Here is a 22945-nt window from a genome sequence, read left to right as displayed (position 1 = left end):
GATTCTTTGTTCCTGCCCAGTAAAACTGAAAAAGCATTTCCTTCATAATGTCTTGGAAGATATATAGAAATGGGAGTTGAATCCAAACAACTGTTAGGAAATACAGGTAGTATTTCCTAGGCAGTAGGCAGAGGTGTTACGGTTTTGTTACCAGCAGTCTTTGTTAATTAGAGCTGTATCTTAAAACCACTGTTTGTGATCAAATCCAAACCTGCTCCGTTGTGCTGAGTAGTACAAACCACTGCTGCCTTTCTGACATGGCTTAAGGTGGTATCAAAAAATAAAACCAATCCCAAACCCTTACCGTGCTGCCTTGAATTGTGCATTCTTACAATGGTCTGGTTACAAAGCTGAATTCTTTTAGGGGTTTGATTTTGCTTAGCCTTGCCATTACTGGCTAGACAGTGTTGTTTGCTTTTGGTTTATTTTGTTGGGTTTTTTTTGTTTTCATTATGTGAACACAATAATGTTCCAGTATTGGAGAGGAATGTAGTTTCCTTTTTCCCTAACTATTGCTTTGCTTGGTGTAATGTGAATACTAAGCTTACCTGTAGTAGCTGTTATTAATATAGATTTATAGTGGCATTTAAAAAAAAAATTGGAGCTCTTGATAGTTTTTTTTAATCACTTTTTATGACATTTCAGTTTATTTTCTTGGTTAGCTGTATTGACTGCCTTAACTGAGAATACTTCTTGTGTCATGGAAGATAAGTGGCTTTAAAATACATTTTCAGAACAGTATGGGATTGCTCAGATTACCTCAGTCTGAGTTTTGGGATTGTTGGAGGGCAATAGCTACCACATAATCTGGATCTCTATAGCTAGGCACACAAATGCTTCATAACATTTTATTGTAGATCAAGACATAAATGTTTATAAGAAATTGTAGCAAATTCACTGTTCTTGTTATATGGACTGCCTGAACAAAATCTAGTGACTCTCTCATTTTAAAAGGAGAGGTTTCCAGCTGACAGTGAGATAAGATATGACCAATAGTGGGGTTTTCTTTTGGTTTTGTTTTGGGTTTTTATGTGTGGTTTGTTTTTTGTTTTTATTTTTTGTTTGTTTGTGGTTTTGTTTGGTTTTGGTTGTTTGTGTTTGTTTGTGTTTTTTTGTTTTGTTTGTTTTTTATGTGTGTGTGTTCCCCAACATTGACACAAGAACTATAAAAATCAGTACAGTTAATTTCTGGGGAGGAAAAAAAATGTACCACGCTAAATTTCAGCTGTGTATTGATTACTGATCAAATCTGACTGGTTTACAGTTAGTACAGACCTATTTAGATGCCTTCACTTTACCAATATATGCAGATTTTTTTTTTTTAACTTTCTCTCTGCTGTTTCTAGTAACAGAGTTCTGCAGTAGGTTTAATGAAAGAGTCCAGGTTGCTCTTCTAGTACTAACTCTGCAAGCCAAACACTTAACACTTACTTTTCTTATGCCTTGTTAAAGTGACAACTCTTCTTTATGTCTACTGAGAGTAATTTGACTAATAAATAATCTGCTTTATGTATTTACCATTTTGACTCTATGCTTCCCTTAGCATAGAGTTCTTTGTGTTATTACTGTTTAAAACTATTAAGGTTCTTTCCTTATGTGCGAAGGAGGATTAATATACCTTTACCTTATGGAACATGTCAGACTTTATATGTGCTTACTACTTGTCAGTAGTCTGAAAGAATTAATTAATTGATGCTGTGTATTGTGAAATATTTTGCTTGCTCCTTTAAAGAATGAAATGGTGGGGAAGACAAGCCTTAATCACATTTCAAAGCGATGTTAAAGATACACATCTGCAGCAGTTTAAGCAGGAAAGGTTTGCTGTCACTCTTCCTGGTCTAATTGGTTTCCCCTTTCCAATTTTACATGGTGGTCATTTCAAAGTTGTTAGTATTTTAAGTGGCAAGCACCCAGGTCTTACTTGCCCATGGGTTGCAGGCTGTCTTTAAGAAGCAATCTGGAATCAGGTTCTCCAGGTTTGGTGATGTCAATGGTTACTAACACTTGCTGTATATTATGTGTCTTACTACAAAGAGAAGAGGAAGTATTTCCTTTATGATTGTGAGAAATTAATGTCGTTCTGCTTTTTTTTTTGTGAAGAAGAACAAAATTGACATACTTTTCTTCAGCATTACTTAAATATTTATGCAGTCTTGTCTAGCATTAAGCCACTAATTACATTGAATTTATGTGTTCATGATCAATCTGAATAATTCTTTCATGTTGTCCTTGTTCTCTACTGGTTTTTCTTTTGTGTGTGTTTTGTTTGGATTTCCCCCCCCCAAAATTTATAGTTTATATTACAGGTTTTGTAACACCTGTCTGCATCTTTGATTGTGGCTTTCTTCTTTAGGCTTGCCCGTGACTAATAGTAATGAGAGAAAATGCTGTGACTTTTTAGAATTGAAGTTGCTTTATAAGCCAGTATTTCTCACTACTTAGTTGTCTTCACCTTCAAGAGGTTTCTTAACATACATGTGTAATATAAATACATATCATATTTGTATATGATTGTGTATAGCAATTATTTGAGAAAATTAAGAAGTTATTTTGTTTACTTGCAGCAGGTGAATTACAGAATAAACTTGGTTCAGATTTTCATAAGCTTAGGGGATATTGGTTGAATGTGACTTTTAGATGTAATCTGGTCTAACGTCCTGCTGAAAGGATTATTTTATGATTTCATATAAATATTTTTAATTGTGATTACTTATGATAACTTCCTGAAACAAATAATTAACAAATGCACCCTGGATAACCAAAAGACTGATATTAATACCATCTTCTGTTTTTCAGTCAGCAGCTTTCATTCCTATTTTTTAAATTTGACTTAAATCAGTAATTAGAACTTAATTATATCTTTCAGTCTTTAGGGAGTAAACTAAAAAGTACATTCTTACGTGTTTGTGTGAGTGCTAAAATGTGTTTTATAATGGATATGGCCTTTACTAATCTTCTGCTAAGAAGGATGTTATACAGGCTTGTACATATTTCACTTCTGCAGATACAACTTAGCAGTTTCATTTCTATATTATTATGTCAGGAAGTGCTGAATGACTTGCTATGAGATAGTGTGTGCATTTGAATAGAAATTGCAATTCATTAAAATGCAGAGAAACGATATCTGAAAATTCTGAAATTAAATATACGTGGTGGATGTATAACAAAAACGGAAGATGCCTTACAATATTTGTTATCCTTGTTAACTACTCAGGCTCTAAAAGTAGCCAGTGAATTGATGAGTCATGAAGTTGCTTAGAGGTCTGAAAGTTTTCCTAGATATCCAGTGATATTTTGGCAATACCACCTTTGCGCTGTCCTGTGCCTGGTTTCTGTCAGATGTGTGCTATTTCTGGATTGCTGTTTGTAGTGGTTTAAAGAACCAACATAATGCTGTGACACGGTGACGTTTTGTGAAACTTGAGCTGACCTGAAAAGTTGTATTCTCCCCAGTTCTATATTAACTGAAAAAGATGCCCCCTTTAAGTTGCTAATCTGTTTTACAGCTTGCTGTAATTTAAGGTTTATTTACTTTTAAGTTCTTGAGATGCATACATTCCCTTTTGTAAATAAAACTGCATGTAATGGAATGCATTTTTTCCTTCTGTACATGGCATAGCAATATTGAAGTAATAGCTCATACTGTTGTTCTGTGTGTTTGTGGTCTGCAGTACATCTCTACAGGCAGGCAAAATAGGGTTTTGTGAGTTTGGGTTAGTTCAGCATTTTTTTATGACATATGGAAACCTGTTCATCTTTTCAGTCTGTGTGTATTTGTACATATATGCTTAGCGTATCTGCCTGTAATTGCACAGTATCCTTTCCAAAATTAAAAGTGCAATTCAGTTCTCTGCTATTCAGCCAATGGTCATGTCAGCTGTTACTAATATATTACTTTTTTCTTACTGTGCTTATGTTGCACATGGTCTACAGTTATTACTTATTTTGCCTGTGTTGTAGAGCTGTTCCATGCTTCTGATGGCTTTAGTTAGATATGTTTTCTGCAGGTAGAATTAATATAGTTACAGAAGATGGAGCTTCTGCTCTGTTTTCTTTGAGTCTTCCAGTTCACAGTTGAACTACAGTTTTGCATGAGAAATCAGAGTTTAGAAATAAAACTGAAAAATGTGTAAAGTTACTGTATTGCTTGTGTGTATGTTAGCTATCTCTGTTCATGTGTTCAGCAGGACAACTTCTGTAACTGGATCCAGTTAAGCAGATCAGGCAAGTAGAAAGCACTCTCTTCTATATGAGGTTCTTTATTGGAACCAAAAGATTGTATCCCATTACTTGGTTTTTTTTTTAGATATTAACTAGCAGTGTCATAATGTACCTGCGTTTTTGTTCAAGCATGACTTTGAAAACATTATTTGTACTGTCACAGCTTTTGTGTGTAAAGGTGGAGTTTTACAGAATTACCTACGGTCTTGGATATCTCTATCTCAGAGGTGAGATTGTTGCCATTCAGCACTTAAAGATGTAGACAGTGTTAGGAATGATGTATCAGGCCACAGTGGAGTTTTGCAGTTTTGGAATTTAACAATAAAATTACACTTGGAATTAATCTTGCATCTAGTAGTTGTTAATCACTCCCTAGTAAAGCAAAATTTTTGTATATTTTGTGGGGACTCCATCTTGTCTGTTTTGTACCCTTTGTGGTATTTATGGATAATATATAGGCTTACATTAGAACACTTTTACTTGATTTGGAATGAGTGATTCAATTTTGTTGACATGTGCTGTTCATAAATTTGCTAAGTATTCATCTCAAACAGGAATTGAATAGGAATTCTTGATAGTAGATAAAAATGAAGCTCCATCTACTAGCTTAGGTTTATAAGCCACTTTTTTCATGCTGCTTTTTACATGTACCTGGGTTTACTGTTATGCGTACAGCCGAGAAGGTTTTAAGAGCTCTGTGAACTGTGATGGAAGAACTCAAGTTGTTGCCAAATGTAACTATGATAGGTAATTCCAGGATGTATCAAAGTTGGCTACTAATTAACCTTTGGTGTTATAGTTAAGGCCATGCAGTGCAAACATGACTTTGTGTGTATACACTAAAATAGTATGCCACATATGCTGGAAGGGCTGTGTTCTAAAGCTGTATAGCATCTTTTCCTTAAGGTGAATAAATCTAAATCCAAAGTCAGAATGAACTTTCCTTAAGATTAATGTAGACTATGAACATTTGTCTGCTACATAAGCATAATACTAGCTATTGATACCCAAATCCCAGGATATAGGGACTGTATTGGGCAGGGGATCAGGTGAGGTATAGCTTTAGTTCTTTGACCTGAAGTCGATTAACGTATTAGGTTCAAGAGGTCTGTGTGCCTAATTTTTAAAAGCAGAATAACTCAAGTGGGAAGTACAGTGAAGTAGAATAACTGAGACTCCTAGTTTTATCGTTGGCATTAATATAAAAATTTGATTATCAAGCTGGTCTGTAAAAATGTTTGGTTCAGAATTCAAACCAGGTACTTTTATTGTCCTGCTTGTTCCCTCCTTGACAGTGTTTTGCTTTTCAGATTGTTGTAGTGACTTTTCTGACATAATTGTAAATATTTCTCCAGGCTAGTCTCAAACTTGTTTTTCTTCTTTGTTTTTTTTTTCTCCACATAAATTCAGTTACAACACTGAAGTCTTGGGCTTTGCTTTCCTTCCTAAATTGTGTGTTGTTCTCTTCTGCCCTAATTTTTAGCAAAAGTTTGTATCTTGGAGATATCTCTCTGTTCTTCATTGTTTCTTCCTTGCTGCCCACATCTCTGTTCTTTAGAAATATTCATTAGTGATATTTTTCATTAGACATTCATAGTAATCCAATACTTTGATGTTTCATCTGCGAAGTATAAGAAATCCCTCCAATTGAAGGTTTTATTATGGTGCATAATAATAATGTGATTAACAACTGCATGGTGAAGATACAGACTGCACAGATTCCTTTCTGCTTGAGTATCTTACAAGTGTGGTTTTTAAAATAGTGTTAGGGCACGTGAAAATAAACTACGAATGCCTCAGCCGTGAGGAGAGTGGTTGTGTTAACCCATAAATGCATGTGAAAATGTCTTTTCTCAGGTTTCGAACACAAATGAGATGTAGATGCTCAGTATGGAACAACAAAATTTCAGCTGTTTGGTTTGGCAAAGTATGTTCTGTTTTAGAAGACAGATTTCATTGCTTATGTGAGTGCATGAGCCATAAACTATTCATTTCAGCTCTTGCTGAGAATATGTAGGCTTAGTAATTAAAGTGATTGAAAATAGTTAGATCACAATTTCCCGTTTGAAAGGGAGAAAAATGGCATGTCTAAGCATTGCTTCATTCCATGTACACCTCTAACCATGCTTAACCTGACTAGTGTTCAAAACCATTTAGGCATCAAGTGATGGGGGAAGGGATGTTTTTTGGGGTTGTTTTTGCTTGTTTTTCTTTTTCTTCTTTCCTGAGAAGTGTGAGGGACATGGTTTCCATTGTGGTGTTTTGGTTTTTTTGTTTGTTTGTTTTGGGGGATTTTTTGTGGGGTTTTTTTGTGGTTTTTTTTTGGTTTGGTTTGGGTTTTTTTGTTGTTGATGTTGTTGCTTGCTTTCCAGTTAGACTGATGTTTGCAATTTTTCCTTGGAGAACTTTGTGGTTTTCCACATCGATACTTCACTGCTGTATTACCTCCGTACCATATATTTCCAGAAATCTTCTGGTGAAGAATATATCTGTATTTCAGAATTTATGTAAGGCACAAGGTTTAGCATTTTTGTGTAACAAAATTAAATGGACTTGTTGATGCAATAAAATTTGGAAATTCTCCTTTTTCATATTATGCTTCTTCAGCTTCCATCTTCTAAGTTTTGGTTAGAAGCATTGGTAAATAGGTACAGGGAGATGTTGCAAATGTTTTGGCTTGTTTGTATAAATGTTCCCCTTTGAAAGAAAATATTTGTACTTTGTTTCTTAAAGCTAGTGGCATTATACAACAGTTATATAGCTGTAGTGTAAAACTATGAGTTTTCAGTTCTGTTTAAAATTTTGAGGAACTACAGACATTTAAGTCAAAAACTTTAGTATCATTCCAAGTGGCTGATGACAAAACAATACCCTCATAAATTTTTAAGTAACTGCTAATTTGGCTTTTTTCCAATCAGAAGTATAAATTTTAGTGCAATTTGCATGCAAATGCATATTCATTAACAAATACAAAAGTCAAATTATATCCTTCTTGAAATTAGATATAGTTGAGAATAAGTGTGTGAGGGGTTAAGTTTGTTATTAGGTCTCCACCTCTTATTTTATTGATCTGTAGTACGTAGGTTTGTATTTCAAACTCATGCACTTTGAGCTTCAAATCTGATCTGCAAACTTGATTTTTCTGTTCCTGAGAGCAGATAGTGTTGGGGACTCACATTCATATGACAACATGCAGAGGAAATGTATACTTAAGTTTTGACATGAATTAAGTGCAGTGTTTCAGCACAGAAGTGTAGAGTAACATAAAAATAGAGCACATTTTAATGAACACACTGTAAGCTGAAAAGATTGTCTTCCTCTACTGATATAATTTAAGTAAGCAGGAACTTTATAACCTATGTTATCTTTTCCTGTTACATGTAGATTTTGTCCATGAGTGTAGATGTTGGATGTTACGTTTCTGTAGACTAGAGTAAGTTGTTGAAAGTAGCAGTATTGGACAAGTGTGTATATCGGATTGTAAATATTAAAGGAAGCTTATTTATTTTAAACCCAAGTAATTTCCTTCATGATTAAGCTGCTCTCAGATAATGATAGAGGGTAATTTAGGAACTTTATCGTACTTTCTACTAGTGAACTCACAAGCAGTTGCACTGTTCCTTCTTATTAAAGGCAAGTAGAAACACAAATAATACGAATTAACACAGGTAACTTTCCATACCGGTATATATTATTTTAATTGTGTGTGTTCTTTAAAATGATATTAAAAGAACCCACAACACCAAAAAACTCTCCACAAAACCAATCAAACAAAGCCCACCCAACAAACAAAACAAAACCACAACCAAACCCCATTTTTGCTTGGTTTGGCTTTCTGCACTTCAAACTAATTGTCTCTGCTCAGCTAGCTTTTTTTTTCCCCTTCACTTTCTTAGTCATAGTTTCCACATGTAGCTTCTTGATATTGCATAATGTTAGCAGACTTGGAGGTGGTTGGTCTGAAAAGCCCTGCAGTCTTTTCAAAAGAACCTTCAGACTTGCTTAGTGATCCTGGATGTCACCACCTACATTCAGGAAGAACACATAAAGAAGATGTGCATTGAACAAAAGTTAAAGGATAAATCAAAAATCTCTTGGTACATTAGGTAGAAAGCTACATCAAAATCTACTTTGACTTTTAAAGGTTAAAGTAAAATAATAAAACATTAGAAAATGACGAAGATATTTGCCTGTGCAGCATTGAATTTAATCCCCAAGTACATATGGGTTTTTTTTTTCTGAACATGTTTATATTTGTATTTTTCCCGCAGGACACTGCCTCTGTCAGTCCTTGAGGTGGACTTGGTTTAGTGATAAACTGGAGCTGTGTAGGAAGGACTTCTTGTGTTTCTATAGTCTGGGCTTCAGTTATCGAGGAAGGTTATGTTTGCTGGATAAAGGACATGGAAAGAAAACCAGATGTTGTCAGTGTTAAGTATGTGGCCTTGAAGAATTACACTTGAATGCTGCTTTTGCTAAGTAGTTGCAAATGGTAATTCCGATGTAATGCTGATGTTTCCCATCTTAATGGTAATTCAGATATTTACATTTCAGTTAAGACTAGTCACTGTTCTTTATTTTATGGTGATCAACTATGGCCTGATTACCGGAATTGCTTTTGGATCCGAAGTCAGTGAAAGCTGTGTTATGAATGAATTTTTGTATGCTGATGTGTATACGGGAAAAAATGAGTTTCACAAATAGGCACCGACAATTAGTGGGCAATTTTGACCTAGTGTGTCAGGATTCATAATGTCTTGTTTAGTGTGTTTTACTTGCTTAGTACTTCAAGTGTGAGAGCTGTGAAGAAATCCTTGAGGAAATTAGGCAGTGTATTAAAATGAAGCTGTATATTAAACCACAAGAGAAATTTATTGAATTCTTACCAAAATACACTTAAAAAGAAGTATAATCTATTTGTGCCTAGAATTGTAAAACAGTTGTGGAGGAATGATGAGAAAATGAACAAATCTCACAGTTTTCCTAAAAATACAAGAAAGGACCTCATTAAGGACGCCCTTAACTTTTGGTGTTTTGGTAATGAAATGCTTGTATACTTGGATATTGATGTTAAAGTATATCTCTTCATGTAGCTTCTCCGCTTTTAAAGCAAGCTGCAGATTGAAGCTTCACTTATAGTATTCTCTTAGTAACCTGTGGTTCATGAATGGACTTAGACTCTTGTTCCCTGCAATCTTTATTACCTCAGCTGTGGCAGTAATACACAGCAGAAGCAGGTTGCTATAGGTTGCTACTCCCTGTAGACCAGCATTAGAATATTTGCTGGTAAGTTTTGAAAGCTTAATGACAGCCATGTTGTAATCTGAACTGTGCTGAAAGAAAATGGGCTATTGTGCCTGTGATCTTTCTGCCATCAAAAAAAGCCTTGCTCTCTGTGTTGGTTTTTTGTGTTTTTGTTTTTTGTGATTTTTTTTTTTTTTTTGGTTTGACACAATTCTTGGTTTTCTCACTCTAGTAGCTAGTAACTTGGCTCCCAAGCTGTGACTTCCCTGTCAGTATTGTGATTCTTCTCTTGCATTGACTTCGTGGCAGTTTTTTTTTCTCCTCCTTCACTTGCCTGGCAAACCCTATTTTCTCTGTGGCCTGTTCATTTATACTCTCTAGTACTCTGCATTCAAATTGGCCAGGAGCTTCCTTGGCTCAGGAGGAAGACTCTTGGATTGTAGACCCACTGTGAAGCAGTCCAAGTTTGAAATTGTTCAGACTGTGAAGCTTAAGGAGCACAGGTGGATTTTAGGGGATAATATGTGGATAAATATTTGAATCCCTTGACTGTTTTTTACAATGTTGCTTTATAAGTGAACCAAACCTTTTGTTTGGGTAGTTGAAATAGCAAAACCATCAATCCTTACAAAGAAGTTCTTCTTTCACTTATTCTCAACCCCCTGCTTCTGTAAATTATATTGTAACTAGTGTAGAATGAGCAAAATGTATCCCTTGCTGCTTACCAGGAAAAAAAAGTGACTCTCTTTTTGTCTCCTGAAAGAGTCATGATGAGGTTAACCTCTGCCCTACCTGTTTGGCAGAAGTTATAAAATTGAGAAGATGATGACAACTTTGCTAGGTTGTCTTTTAGACTTCTCCTTAATTATTTGTTAAATGAGATAAAGGGGGAGATCAGTCTTGTCTCTTCCTGCCCTGTGTAAATGGAAGAGACTTGGGATATCCAACTTGTTTTACAACCTGGCTATTTGGATCTGGGGTAAAAAAAAAAGTAATCTGTATATGCAAGAACAACCCCCAAGCGCCCAGATTTTTGCTAATAACTGTGTGTCGTGATCCTGTCTTAAGGCAGGTTATTTGAACAGTCAGGGCATAAGCTAGATTCGTTGTTGCAAGTCACGTTCATTAACTTGGGGAGGGTCAGCGGGAAGAAAGCAGTCTTAAGTTACTGTGTACGTAGGATGGGTTCTGATTTGACCTAAAGTCTGTCTTGATGCAGCAGCACAAGCCAGCGAGGAGGCTGTCACATTTCGTCGTGAGCGCAGCACATTTAGGCGTCAGGCAGTACGACGCCGGCACAATGCAGGGAGTAACCCTACCCCTCCTACATTGCTCATCGGATCACCCCTCAGGTAGGGTATCTAAATGTTCCACCATATTTAGCATGCATGCAGCAGACCACTTCCCCACACCCACCAGTGTTGCCAGAAAAGCACTTTTTACTGCCTTCCCCACCATAACTTCCTTGAGCTGTCACTGCATGTCACTGTGGGCTTGTTGAATTGTGCATGTATATGTGGCACTATTTAAAAAACAGTCAGGATAGCCAGTCTCTAACATGTTATAGGTGTTTTCAGATTGATAGAAAAGTTAACTAATGCTAACAAACTTAGACTCAGTGATTTTTTTTATCAAAAATTTTATAAACTTTTACTTTCAATCAAGGAGAAAAACCGAAGAAAATAGTATTCGCCACTCCCCATTTTGTTTTCCTTTCCTTTAAGAAAGTAACTATTAGGGCCTGGTACTACGGTTTTCACATCTGTAGATAGTGAGAGAGAAGCATAATAGCAAAACGACAGAACCTTATAAAGAGTTGAGTCATACAAACAGAGGCTCCAAATCTTAAATACAGGTAAACCCTTTTGAATAATACCCTGCAGCTTTTTACAGCAAAAGAGAAATAATGAAGTAAATAGAATGCACAGTATTGCTTAGTATTAGGTCTAATTATGTGGCAGTTTACATGTCTTGGCAATGTTTAAAGCTGTACTGTATACATGTATCCCAGGAGTCCCTAACCTTCACTGGCCCATTTGCTTTCAGTGCTGAGCCTAGTGATTTGTTACATACAGCAGCTCTGTTTGAGCTGTCAGCCTGAACAGTAGCAACAGCAACCACAATAAGTTTTTAAACTTGCTTTTTAAATCTTTCAATCTCTTGGTTGCCTATAGTATTGCAGAATCTGGTGAGCAGAAGAAGGAACCCCCCCATACATATCAAAAGAATTCTTTCTTCAGTTATATGATAAATAGGTGGGAATACTTGTATATGTTGTATATTCTTAATGATCTTTCTTTGTATGCTAAGCTGTCTTTTAATAATAGAAGCAGAGTGCTTTTGTGTTTTGGGAATATTTGTGTAATTTTTTGAGCTAGAAAAAGCTATAGAAACTGAGCAAATAAAAAGAAAATGCTTTACAATAGAGGGTGGCAGAGAAATTGTGGCATCTTTGTTGCACCACTGAAATAATCAAGGACTAACCTTTAAATTTTCCTCAGGCAGGGAGATTTTAAGAATGGTATCTAAAAATCTGACAGGAGGATTGACTTCTGCCATATCAAGGACTGAAACCAGTTAGACGTGTTTTCAGTAGCTAGTGCAGAATGTAGCAGTAATCACATAATTGCAGGTTTTTTTGTTAAGCTTTTGGTCTTGCTGAATGTAGCTTGTTCAGCTTTAAGTTGGTGATTTACTTCGTAGTGAAGGATGATAAAACTTTGCATTTTCTCAGATCACTTTTGCTTTACCTAGTTGCCTTCACTTGCATCTGATTTTTTTCTCCTTTTTTATAAGAGAGGGCAATATAGTTTTGTGTATTGCCTCATAAGAGGCTATGCAGACTAATTAAAACTCCTTAACTGTGTATTAGTTGTTAATCAGTGTTTTCTTTCTCTTAAATAAGTATAAAGCAGGGAAAATAAGGGACTCTGTTTTAGACTGTAGTTGACAGCTGCCTCGTTTTCCCATGCTAGTTCAGTCATTAAGGTTCCTATGGCTTAAGTTCAACTTCAGTGAGAGATCATGAGAAAACTGAAGTTGGTGGAAGTAACTTTTCAATCAGACAAGATGTTCAAGGGCAGAAAAAACATATTGAATATTCTAGCCTTATATTTCGTCTAAGCATCTTCCAGTTACCTAAACTTGTTCCATTCTAAAGAAAAAAAAAAGAAAACAACTCTCTGTACTCTCTCTAACATAATGACACACATTATCCAAAATACTTGTATTATAAGTATATTCAGAATTAATACTTAGTGAGGTTACTTTGCTCAAAGCATTGTTTGTAATGGTTAATGATTGTTCCTTGGAGTGGGGTTACATTGCCTTAGTCCAACCAAACAGCAAAGTGCTTTCAGATTTGTTGACAAAATTCCATTTGAGCTGTCAACTGTGGAATGTATCTGATAAAATGTATTACTCTTCTGATTTCTAGATGAATAGTCTGTAATAAAACTTTATATGAGTAGCATAATTTTAGTGTAAATTCTCTGTGTTGCTGGAAGAAGGAAACCCTTAAGAAAGATTTAAAAAAAATAAATCCTGCATAAGTGAAGAAATAGAGATATTTTTAGCCATTTACCGCCAAGATGTTTTCAAAATATCACTGCAACTGTACTGATGTATATGCTGTTGGTAAGCTGCCTCAGTCTAGTTCCTGATATTGCTAATCCATATGACTTCAGATATTAAACTTCTAAGAGTATTAGATTTACTAATCTTTAGTTGCCCTGATGTTACTACTTTCTTATTCTTGCCAACAAAACTTTAATCTTCTGTCTTCTAACTCTGTCTTAAAATTGGATGATGTGGAGATGTTCCCTAGAACCTGTTGAGCTAAATGTGATTTTTTTTTTTTTTTTAAATTTCCTATCCATTATTGCAATTTCTTTTCGCTTCCTCTATGGAATGTTTAGTAAAAGAGACAATGGCATTATATATGTGTGTCTTTGGCAAGGACAGACAAATTAAACCTGGTCTAGTAAGTTCTGCTGGTTTCATGCTAAATTAGACAAAAGAGTACTTTGCCTGGTAAATTAAAAATGAAAATAAACCTAAAGCCCACCATAAAACCACCATCCACCCCTGCTTTTGTCCTGCCTAAATGCCAACGGTGTTTTGGGCACTTTAAAAATAAGTATGCATTGACATCCCATGCAATCAATGGTGTATGCACGTGTGTAAGTGACTGTCTGAAGCAGAATTTTATTCTTATTAATTAGGTGGAGAATAAACACATTTATTGCATATTTGTACAATCAGTTGACATTGATATTTTGATGGGATTTTTTAATTGTAGCAGATATGAATAACTGCTCCAAGAGCAGCTGTGTATATACCTTTTGATATGTACCTGCTATTCAAGGGAAAGCAGTATTGTTTAGCATTGTTTTGGTGTTACTGATAATAAGGGAGACAATGAAGGCTGACACATCTAAGAGCTTCCTTAGAGCTTTTGTTGCTGCATAGCTCACTGAAAGCCTTGTGTACAGCAGCAAAACACTGAATTTAAATTTCAGATTAAAATATGTTAGAATATGATAAATTAATGAGTTGCAGTTCTTTTCCTCATGAGCTGTGTGCATGTCTGCATTATTTTGCATGAGCTTTTCTTAACACCTCTTCTTATATCTATATTTTGTTTTCCAGTGATGCTCTACCAAAAAAAACTGAAAAGTAGATGTTCTAGAAAATATTGTTAAAAGCAAGTACATCAGATATAGCCCCTCAACTCTTAGTAAGATCTTGTTTTTTTTTTTTAGTTACCTCATTTGCCAACTGTAGTATTACACTGTAAACAGTGAAGTGTTAAAAGCAACAGGTGGTACAGATTGTTTTTCAAAAGAGAATGTTTAAGATATTTTACACAATCTTTAAAATACAAAATCTTTTTTCATGTCTAAAATAATTTCACAGCTAATGACTGTGATGTGTAATTTAAGTTCACAAAATGAACGATAAAGAAAACACTGCTCTTGCAAAGATGGGATATCAACTGTAAACATCACGTACTCTGACACTTTGCCATGTCTAGTATTAAATGTTTAATATTAAACAAACTGTTAAAAGACCTGACTTTGTTAAATAGCTTTATAAAATAGTTTTGCAATGAGAAGGCTGTGAAGAGAAGAATTAACATTTTCAAGCATTGTCTGCTTATGGCTATAAAGGTACAAATTTCTCTGAAACCCAAGTTAGCTTTTAAAACCTGTGTTTTGGTGAGTAATAAAACTTCTCCTGTACTCTCAAAACAACTTCAAAATAGACTTAAAACTTTTGCTAATTAATAACTTGTTATAGGTGGTTTTAATGTGTTCAAAAAAATTCTGGATCCAAACATATAACTTGAATTATCTACAAGGTCCGCGGTAGTGCGTGGCTGCTGACAGTCCTTAAAGGCGTTTTCTAGTTAGAGTGCAGATTAATAACAAGAAAGGTGATGTCACTGTGACTTATAAAGACCCCAAACAGCTAGTTAAACAGCTGACCAAGTGATACCTCAGTAAGCAAAAAGGACCCCAGCTATTGTGAGTAGACTGGAATAGTCACTACTATGTGTAGGTGATACCTCAGGTGAGACCTAATTGTAGACTAACTGAGACCTAATTCTAGACTAACCACCAGTAATAAACTAAGACTTATAAGAATATACTTGTAAATGACTTGGGGAGATGTTAGAAAGCAATGCTTCTTCTAAGAAGTTGATAGGAACAGTATCTCTAGATTATAACTAGTGTCCAGATATTCAGAACATATGGGTTACTTTAACCCTAATAATTGACTGCTTAATGCTATACTCTTTCAAGGTTTTCCTCTTTAAACTGAAAAATCTTGTTTTGCTTCACTTCTAGCTATTTTTCACTTCTTCCTGGTAATGTGTCCCCAATGCGTGTTTTCTCGTAGCCTTCAAGATGGTCAGCAAGGCCAGCAGTCCTCCTCCCAGGTCAGAGTGCAGTCCCGCCCCCCTTCCCAGGCAGCTGTGCCCGGCGCTAGCGCCTCCTTGCTGGTGAGAAATGGGAGTGTCCACTTAGAAGCATCACATGCCACTGCATCTGCTGTAGGCGGTAGCAGTTTGCACGATGAACTTGGTATGCAGGCCTTATGTAACCTTGGTGACATGGAAGTTTTAATGCGGCAGATTTGTTGGTAATAATGTGGTGGAAATCAGTTAACCTGAGCTTTGTTTCTGAATCTTGTAGGTGTGTTTCTAGGAAGGTCATATCGGTCATCAATTACTTGCCTTTGTCAGTCGCCTTTCCAGGCACTTTCTCTAAGAAATGCACGATGGGAAATCTCCAAGAATGCATAGATACAAGTAATGATGTTGTGAGAGCTTTCTTGACTTGAACAATGTAAAATGAATAATAAATAACTTTTTTCTTGCAGTGTTGCAGGCAGTTGAGCAGAGATTGAGGCTTTGGGGATCTTCTGGTTCCTGAAAAAACTGCTTGTTATGGTCCCTAGGAATTCTTGATCTTGTTTTTTTTTTTTTAGATGAGTGTTGCGTAACTGCTGTTCAGAAAAGAAATGCTCATGTAAATAAGTGCTTTGCTTTTCATACACACCTTAATTTAGGAGCTTCATATTGGAAGGAAATCTGGAGTCTTTCTTATATCAAATGTCATCATTTTACAGAGCTTTTTAGTGCCTCTTAGTTCTTCATGGTCCATTTTATGTGGTATTAACCATTAACTTCTTAATTAACTTCTATACAGCTAATAAAATTGCTAGGGAGAAGGAAGTGGGGATGGTCCTAATAAGTGACTTATCTCTTGCCACACAGTAATGCAAGGGCAGATGTGGAAAAATTCTTGACAGGGATCTCTGCATCTGTCTGTACGTGGCCTGAATTACTTATGACTTCAGCATTAATATGTAACTCTTCCTGGAATTATCAAAATGGGCATCTATAACTGACAATTATTAGTGACAGAATTTTGAGCAACTGTCAGCTGTAATAACCTAAAAGTACAAGTTTGTTCAGACAAAACACTTGTTTCAGACCTTACTGCAACCCAGTACTAAAAGATAAGTGAATTGCCATCTTACCCCAATAGTGGGGAAACTTGAAGAGTTTCCAGTGTGTGGCAACTCTTTAAATGTGAGTTTGACTGAGTCTTCATTCTTCTGCATCATTTAGCTTCAATATAAGGAAAAACTGAATACAAACAAAACTGAAAACAGCCCTGTCCTTCTGAGATGTTTTAAAAAAAGTAACTACAGATGTACTAAATACACACAATCTAGTTACCTCGGTTTAGATTCTCTTGCTTTACTAGTGACTAGATTAAAAAAATTGAGACTTCTCAGTGCTTGTATGTGTCTCTGAAGTAGGAAAGCTTATCACATGAAACTGCAGATTTCTTTGTTTCATTAGGACTCTTATTTCTTGTTTGAAAAAATATTGGAATATAACTCTGGAATTCAGGGATACTGGTTATATCTGTCCAAGGTTAACATTGAAATATATTCTTGAAGCCATCGTTACTTGAAGGATTTAGTTCATCTTACCCAAAATAATAGTCAAGTTTTATAGAATTTGAGAAATAATACACAATCTAGGTAAGTCTAAGTTATTTAAGAACTTATATTCCTATGCTATAGCAGAAATCAAAGTGGACCATTTAAGAAATTCAGCGTGGTATTCACGCTCTCTAAAAAGGCGTATTCATGGCATCTGGTGTGTATTGAAGGCTTCAGAAATTTATATGGCTCAATTCTTCTGAAACTTTGCCTGTACTGTGCTTACACTTAAATGGGACATCACAGTTGTCTTGGGGATGCACAAAACTTCCATGATGTGCTAGGTGAAAATCTGATGTATAATAGGGATTTTTTTTCCCTGTTCTGAAACACTGAGCATCTGTTTAGAAACCTTTGAGGGAAAGCAGGTATTCTAGGCAGAATCTGTTTTATATTATTTAAGGAAAATCAAATTTTCTAGTTTTGTGTAGCAGGCTTTGTGGGACAGGTACTTTCTTTTGTTAAGAGTAAAATAATTGGCAGAATGGTGCAACCTTTCGTGTGTATGATTCCTTTATCAGACCTGACAAGAAAGGAAAGTATTTTAACTGGTACATGGTTTGTTTTTATTTTGGGTTTGTTTTTAATCGTCATTCAGGGATGGGGTAACACTACTTCTGTTTCCCTTATGAGTAAGGTTTTGCTCTTATCCCAAGCTACCTTACAGTGAAAGATAACCCCGTTACTTTACTTTAGGTTGTTTATGCTTTGGGGGTGGGGAAAGGTTGTAGTTTGTTTTTTCCTTGAACAGCATCAGAATAAAAATTAAAACTGCAGGAGATATGACTACTTCCTTGTCACTGTGGAAATCACTGTGACTGCCCAGGGCAGAAAAAATACTGAAAATAGAGACTGGGGAAATACATGGAAACAAAACCTGGTTTATAGCAACTGGAAATATGGGTGACAAATGTAGTAGATGGGGTTATATATCTCTGTACAGTGCATATATGAGTTCTTTTTCTTAATTCACATTCTCTTGGAAAGGCAAGCAGGACATGTGTTAATTTACTTTAAAAGCTCTCACATTTAGGGCTCCTGTTTTTCTTTACTAATGGAGTATCTGCTTCTTCATTTTTTCCACTTATGTGTTGATGTCAAGCTGCAGCTCTTAACAAGACACACATTTTTGGTTTTGTTTACTTTAAAGTTTCTTGCCTGTTAACTTGAATTCTGGTGGCTTATTTTACAAAGGATGAACCTTGCAGTATTATACCCATCCTACACTCGATCTGGTGACTGTACAGTTATCTTTAACTAGGCATTGTCCTGAGAGTAAGGAAAGATGCTTTGAGTCATTATCTTCAGCCTTCCAGATTCAAAGTAGGAAGATTTTTATTAATTATGTTGTTGTTTCTTGAGGGTTGAGAGGTAAGGAACTTGAAAGGATGGAAAAGGAGTTTGATGTGGAGCAGTAAACATGAAGTAAATCATAGAAGGAATGCAGGAAAGAAAGGAAAGTTGGCAAACCAAATGCCATGATTATAGGCAGGATTAATATAATACAAATACAGAAAGCAACAAAACGTATGCTGTGACTTAGGTGAATGACAGTTTTCAGAGCACAACGTGACAGTACTAATGCTTTTTTTCTTCTCTGTAATATCTGATTGTTGAGACATGTGGGTGATGAGTGGGATTTTTCAGTCCTTGCAGTGAAGGCTGATTAAATTCAAATTAGAATTTGTGAAGTAGGTAGGAATCGAAGTACTGCGTTTAGAACAGATGCCCAGTTTCTGAAACTGGGGTAAAATAAAATAACAAAAATAACAGCCCCTTGTCCTTGGCTAGATGACTTTTTTTTTTCTTCAGGAATATTGCTTTTGTACTTAAAGAGGACTGGTCACCTGGAGCTTTACAAGACAATTATGCTTCTATGCTGCACTTCTGGTTGTATCATTTATATGCAAGCGATTAATCTTTCATATTTATTCAAGTATTCTAATTTATGAAGGCAGTTGGATGGTCTTGAATATCAAAACTTTTCTCTAAAGAAAAATATATACACAGATTACTTACTTGATTAAAAAATCATTTAGAAGCAGTTCCTCAGTACCTTTTTATTATTGAATAGATGTAATCTATTTAGGATGGACGTGGAAGCATTTTCAAAGGTACAGATAGAAAAGAAATATTAATTTCTCATTTTTCTTATGAAAAATATCCCTGTTGTAGTGTGTGGAATTCAGCATGATAGGTAAGTTATTCTTTTGAGAAACTTCATATAGGAGCTAAAAATGAACTGCTTTGAAGTGTTCTAATTGAAAACATGTAAGTCTTCATATCATAGATAAAGGTAAAATTTTGATTTTTGGAAATAAAGCTCCTAGCACTCTACAGAGTATTCAAATGCTGATGGCTTTGGTTTTGCTGACTAGGATTTAAAAAATACTGACTGAAGCAGTAGATTAATATATCTTGATCTAACATGTCAATAAGTGTTTGTAACGTTCTGAACTAGTCTGAGAGATTTGAAACAAAGTAATATTTATTAGTTGTAAAACTGGGAAATAAACTGAAAATAACTTAGCTGAGGAAACCATCAGAGCATCATTTTAGTTGGATCCTGAGCCACTTAAGTCTTTCAGGTTTCACCTGTGTAAGCTCATCGGCCTGTTGCTTTCACTGATGCCCTTAACTGTGGGAACACCAGTTCATACCATGTGAACTGTTACGTGGTTGTCTCTGTATGTGGTGATGAGAGATTTTTGTCTTTTGGAACAAGGAAACCTTTTTCAAAGGAAGTACATTCATCTTTTCGTGTCAGAACGAAGATGCATTTTGGATCTGTGTGCTTGAGTATCAGTGACTTGGATTTGGTTTTTTGTAACCTGGTCCAAATAGAATAGTTTTGGGTGACTTGGATTTGCAAAGAACTTACAGCTCTCCCTTCTCTGTGTGTGCGTGTGTGTGTGTGTGTGTGTGTGTGTGTGTGTGTGTGTGTTTATGTGTGCAGAAGTTACAAACATTTCTGTTGAGTGGGCAAACGTGCTGTTGAATGTATTTCTTGATTGGTAAAACAAACATGGAGTCTCCTATTTGTTCACAACTTGATAAAACTACAGGTTTTAGATAAAGAAAATATTTTCTTAAGCTTATTCACTGGGATGCTATTAAAAATATTTCAGAGAATGCTGCGGGAAACGTAGAAATGGGAGGGAGAGAAAGCCACTAGGGTAATAAAAATGATAGGTATATCCATATGTATTGAATCTTGTGGGTGCTGAAATTCTTCATTAGAGTTTGAGTGTACGGTGAGGAAGCTATTCCTGTCTCATAAAGCTTAAAAAGGTATTCACTGTAGGACTTTGGAGCTTAGACATGTTATCTCCAGTCCCAGTTTATAGTTTGTGTCCTCAACAGCGATGAACGGTCCTGTCAAGTTTTCTGTCTCACATGAGTTGAGGCTTTTCTGAAAAGCCCTTCTATTTAAAAGAGAAACAAACAAAAAACCCCAACAAAACAAAAACCAAAAGAAAAAAATGGGCAGACAACTTTGTTTTACTGAGATGCTGTCCTTTGCTTGCCAGGGAGCTAACTTTCAGTGGGAAGCTTAGGTGGATAAATTGCAAGTATGGCATAACTTGAGTCCGTTTTGTAGTTTGTGTATAAACAATTGGAATTAAGTGTTCTGTTTGTTTGATGCCTCCCTGTTAACCAGGTTTGTTACATCGCACCACAGCAGTGCAGTACTTAGAGCAACAATATAAATGCAGTAAATTTTGACAGATTCAAAGATGAGTTGCATGAGAGGGAACTGTAGATATTCATGAGTGTAACAGTTCCGTAAACTTCTTCTTAAATAAATATATCTGATTTGTTATCTCAGCCCAAGAGAATGGGAAGTTATATGACCAAGTAGTATATTCTGAGTTCTGTTACCAGGATTTCATTAATTTAAAAGTTAGAAAGTTTAATTTCCAGGATCTCTATTCAGTAATGTAAAAACATGAAGAAATTACACAAGCTTCTCTGTTTCTTTTAAGGGCTGATTCCTCAGGAGTTTTTTCCATAATAATTTATGCATATTAGTGTCCTGAGTAGAATCTGAAATGTATTATCCAATATTTCCATGTTTGCTGCTGAAATTTCTTTTTACTGATGCAGTTAAGAAATAAACCCACATAGCCAAGGTTTTTTATTAGCTGTGGGAAGATTACTCATATCTTGCTCTAGTTTAAATTTTAAGCATCAGCATCAACTGTTCACTACCTGTTAAAAACCAAAAGATAATTAACTAAAGTACTTAATTAAAATCTTAGCTATTGAGAAAAAAACCTTAATAAGTGAACTTTGTACTTATGCCTGTAGCAGAAGTAACTGGATATGGAGAGAGAGCTGTTGTGTTACTGAACTCTGACACACGCTGTACGTGGCTCGTGAACTATGTAGCAAACTGTCTTATCAGAATGATTGGTCTGAGCGTGGCTGCTGTTTTTTGTGAAGTGCTCCCTCTGAGGGTAGAAAGCTTAGAAAGCTTTATGAAGGTAATTTTCAATATACCAGTATTTTTTCTTAGTTTCACTGGTTTTAATAATCTAGTTTGAGGTTTTTAACTTGCTAAGATTCAAACACTTCTAAATCAAACGTAATTGTCTGTGGTCTGAAGAAAGAAGCAGGAACAGGATCAGTGTGTTAAAAAAATAGTAATCAAAACCCACTGTATCAGAAGCAGATTATGTTCTCACAGAGAGGGTAAAGACTGGAAGCTCTGATCTTGTTAGGTGTTCCTCCAGGGGCTGCTTGTTATCCTCTATCAGCAGAAGGAAGAGCTGCAAGACACACAGCTGAGAGGTGTATACAGTTTTTCTTCAGATGCTCTAGAGTGGGATTTTTTATTTTGTATAAGCTGATCTTAGAATATTGCATGCTTTGCATCATGGCTTAAGAAGGGTTTCAAGCTAAAAGAGATGGAAGAGTTGGCAGAACATTTCATATGAACTCACAATATCAAAATCAGCTCTGTGTATTCAGAGCTGAAATACATTGAACCTGGCCTTCAGGGGAAATTATTTTATCTCTCTGATCAGACTATTTTGGGAAAAGGGCACTGTAAAAACATCATATTGTGAATAAGGTAATTTATCATCTGAGTTATAGTCTTTGGCTACTTTTAAAAATTATGTATTTTGGAAGTAAGTCCAAATGGTTTATCTCAGAAGTTAGTTTGCAGTCTTCTGTTCTTACACTGAAGCATTTGCTTCTGGCTTGTAGAATAAATCTCTGCCTCACATTCCTTTTTTATTTTCTACTTATGAAGCATCTCTGGGCACTTCTTTCAGTCTTTGTGTTTCTTTTCAAATAGACATGAGCTTCTCGAAAGAATTTTATTCAGATTATCTCTGTTGTAGCTAAATGTCACGGTTCTTAAATGCTGGTAGCTAATGATTTACTGATTGTTTACTGCGGATGGGGAAGAACTGAAGAAGCTGGTCATCGCAAGTTGTTCATGTGGTTATTCTCTAAGGGGAAAGAAAGGCTTACACTGGGCTTCTGTTTTGTTAATGGTGACATCATGTAAACACAAACTCTTTAATTCAGTAATGCAGTTACAGTATATATGTTATGTAAAATGGTATGAAAGAGTAGCTCACGTCTTGTCTGCACTAGTGATGCATTTATGTGTAATCACATTTTATATTTTGACACTGATGTAAATTTAGATGTCTAAATTCATTTCAGTAGTAAGTTAATGAATAGGAACTGCTGCCAATGGGATGAAACATTAGGAAATTTTGACCTGCTTTTGACCTTTTCTTTATTAGGTAAGTTCAGTTCTACGCTCTACGAGACAGGGGGCTGCGACATGTCACTTGTGAACTTTGAGCCAGCTGCAAGAAGAGCATCCAACATCTGGTGTGTGTGAAGGCCAGTCAAGAGTGATGATTCTTGTCTTACTGCAACCAAATATTTGATTTTAATTTTAGAAGGTCATTTAGTATGGACTGCTAAAAAA

At 35.6% G+C, this 22945-nt stretch overlaps 1 protein-coding gene across 8 annotated transcripts in view; it reads left to right on the top strand.

Annotated features, from left to right (window-relative positions):
• Nucleotides 1-22945, top strand: part of PCNX1 (pecanex homolog 1 (Drosophila)) — an 88245-nt gene that overhangs the window by 20578 nt on the left and 44722 nt on the right. For 3 of the 8 annotated variants that reach the window (XM_017830668.1, XM_017830666.1, XM_017830673.1), the window contains exons 7-9: nt 10685-10817; nt 15370-15554; nt 22755-22845. In XM_017830668.1, the coding sequence (XP_017686157.1) occupies nt 10685-10817; nt 15370-15554; nt 22755-22845 (409 nt within the window). The remainder of the gene's footprint in view (nt 1-10684; nt 10818-15369; nt 15555-22754; nt 22846-22945) is intronic. The other 5 variants (XM_017830672.1, XM_017830671.1, XM_017830670.1 and 2 more) reach the window with 3 other exon arrangements.

The sequence above is a fragment of the Lepidothrix coronata genome, unplaced genomic scaffold, assembly GCF_001604755.1.
Source record: "Lepidothrix coronata isolate B3197 unplaced genomic scaffold, Lepidothrix_coronata-1.0 Scaffold182, whole genome shotgun sequence".
NCBI lineage: Eukaryota > Metazoa > Chordata > Aves > Passeriformes > Pipridae > Lepidothrix > Lepidothrix coronata.
The sequence above is the reverse complement of the archived record's forward strand: the minus strand, read 5'-3'. Positions and strand labels throughout refer to the sequence as shown.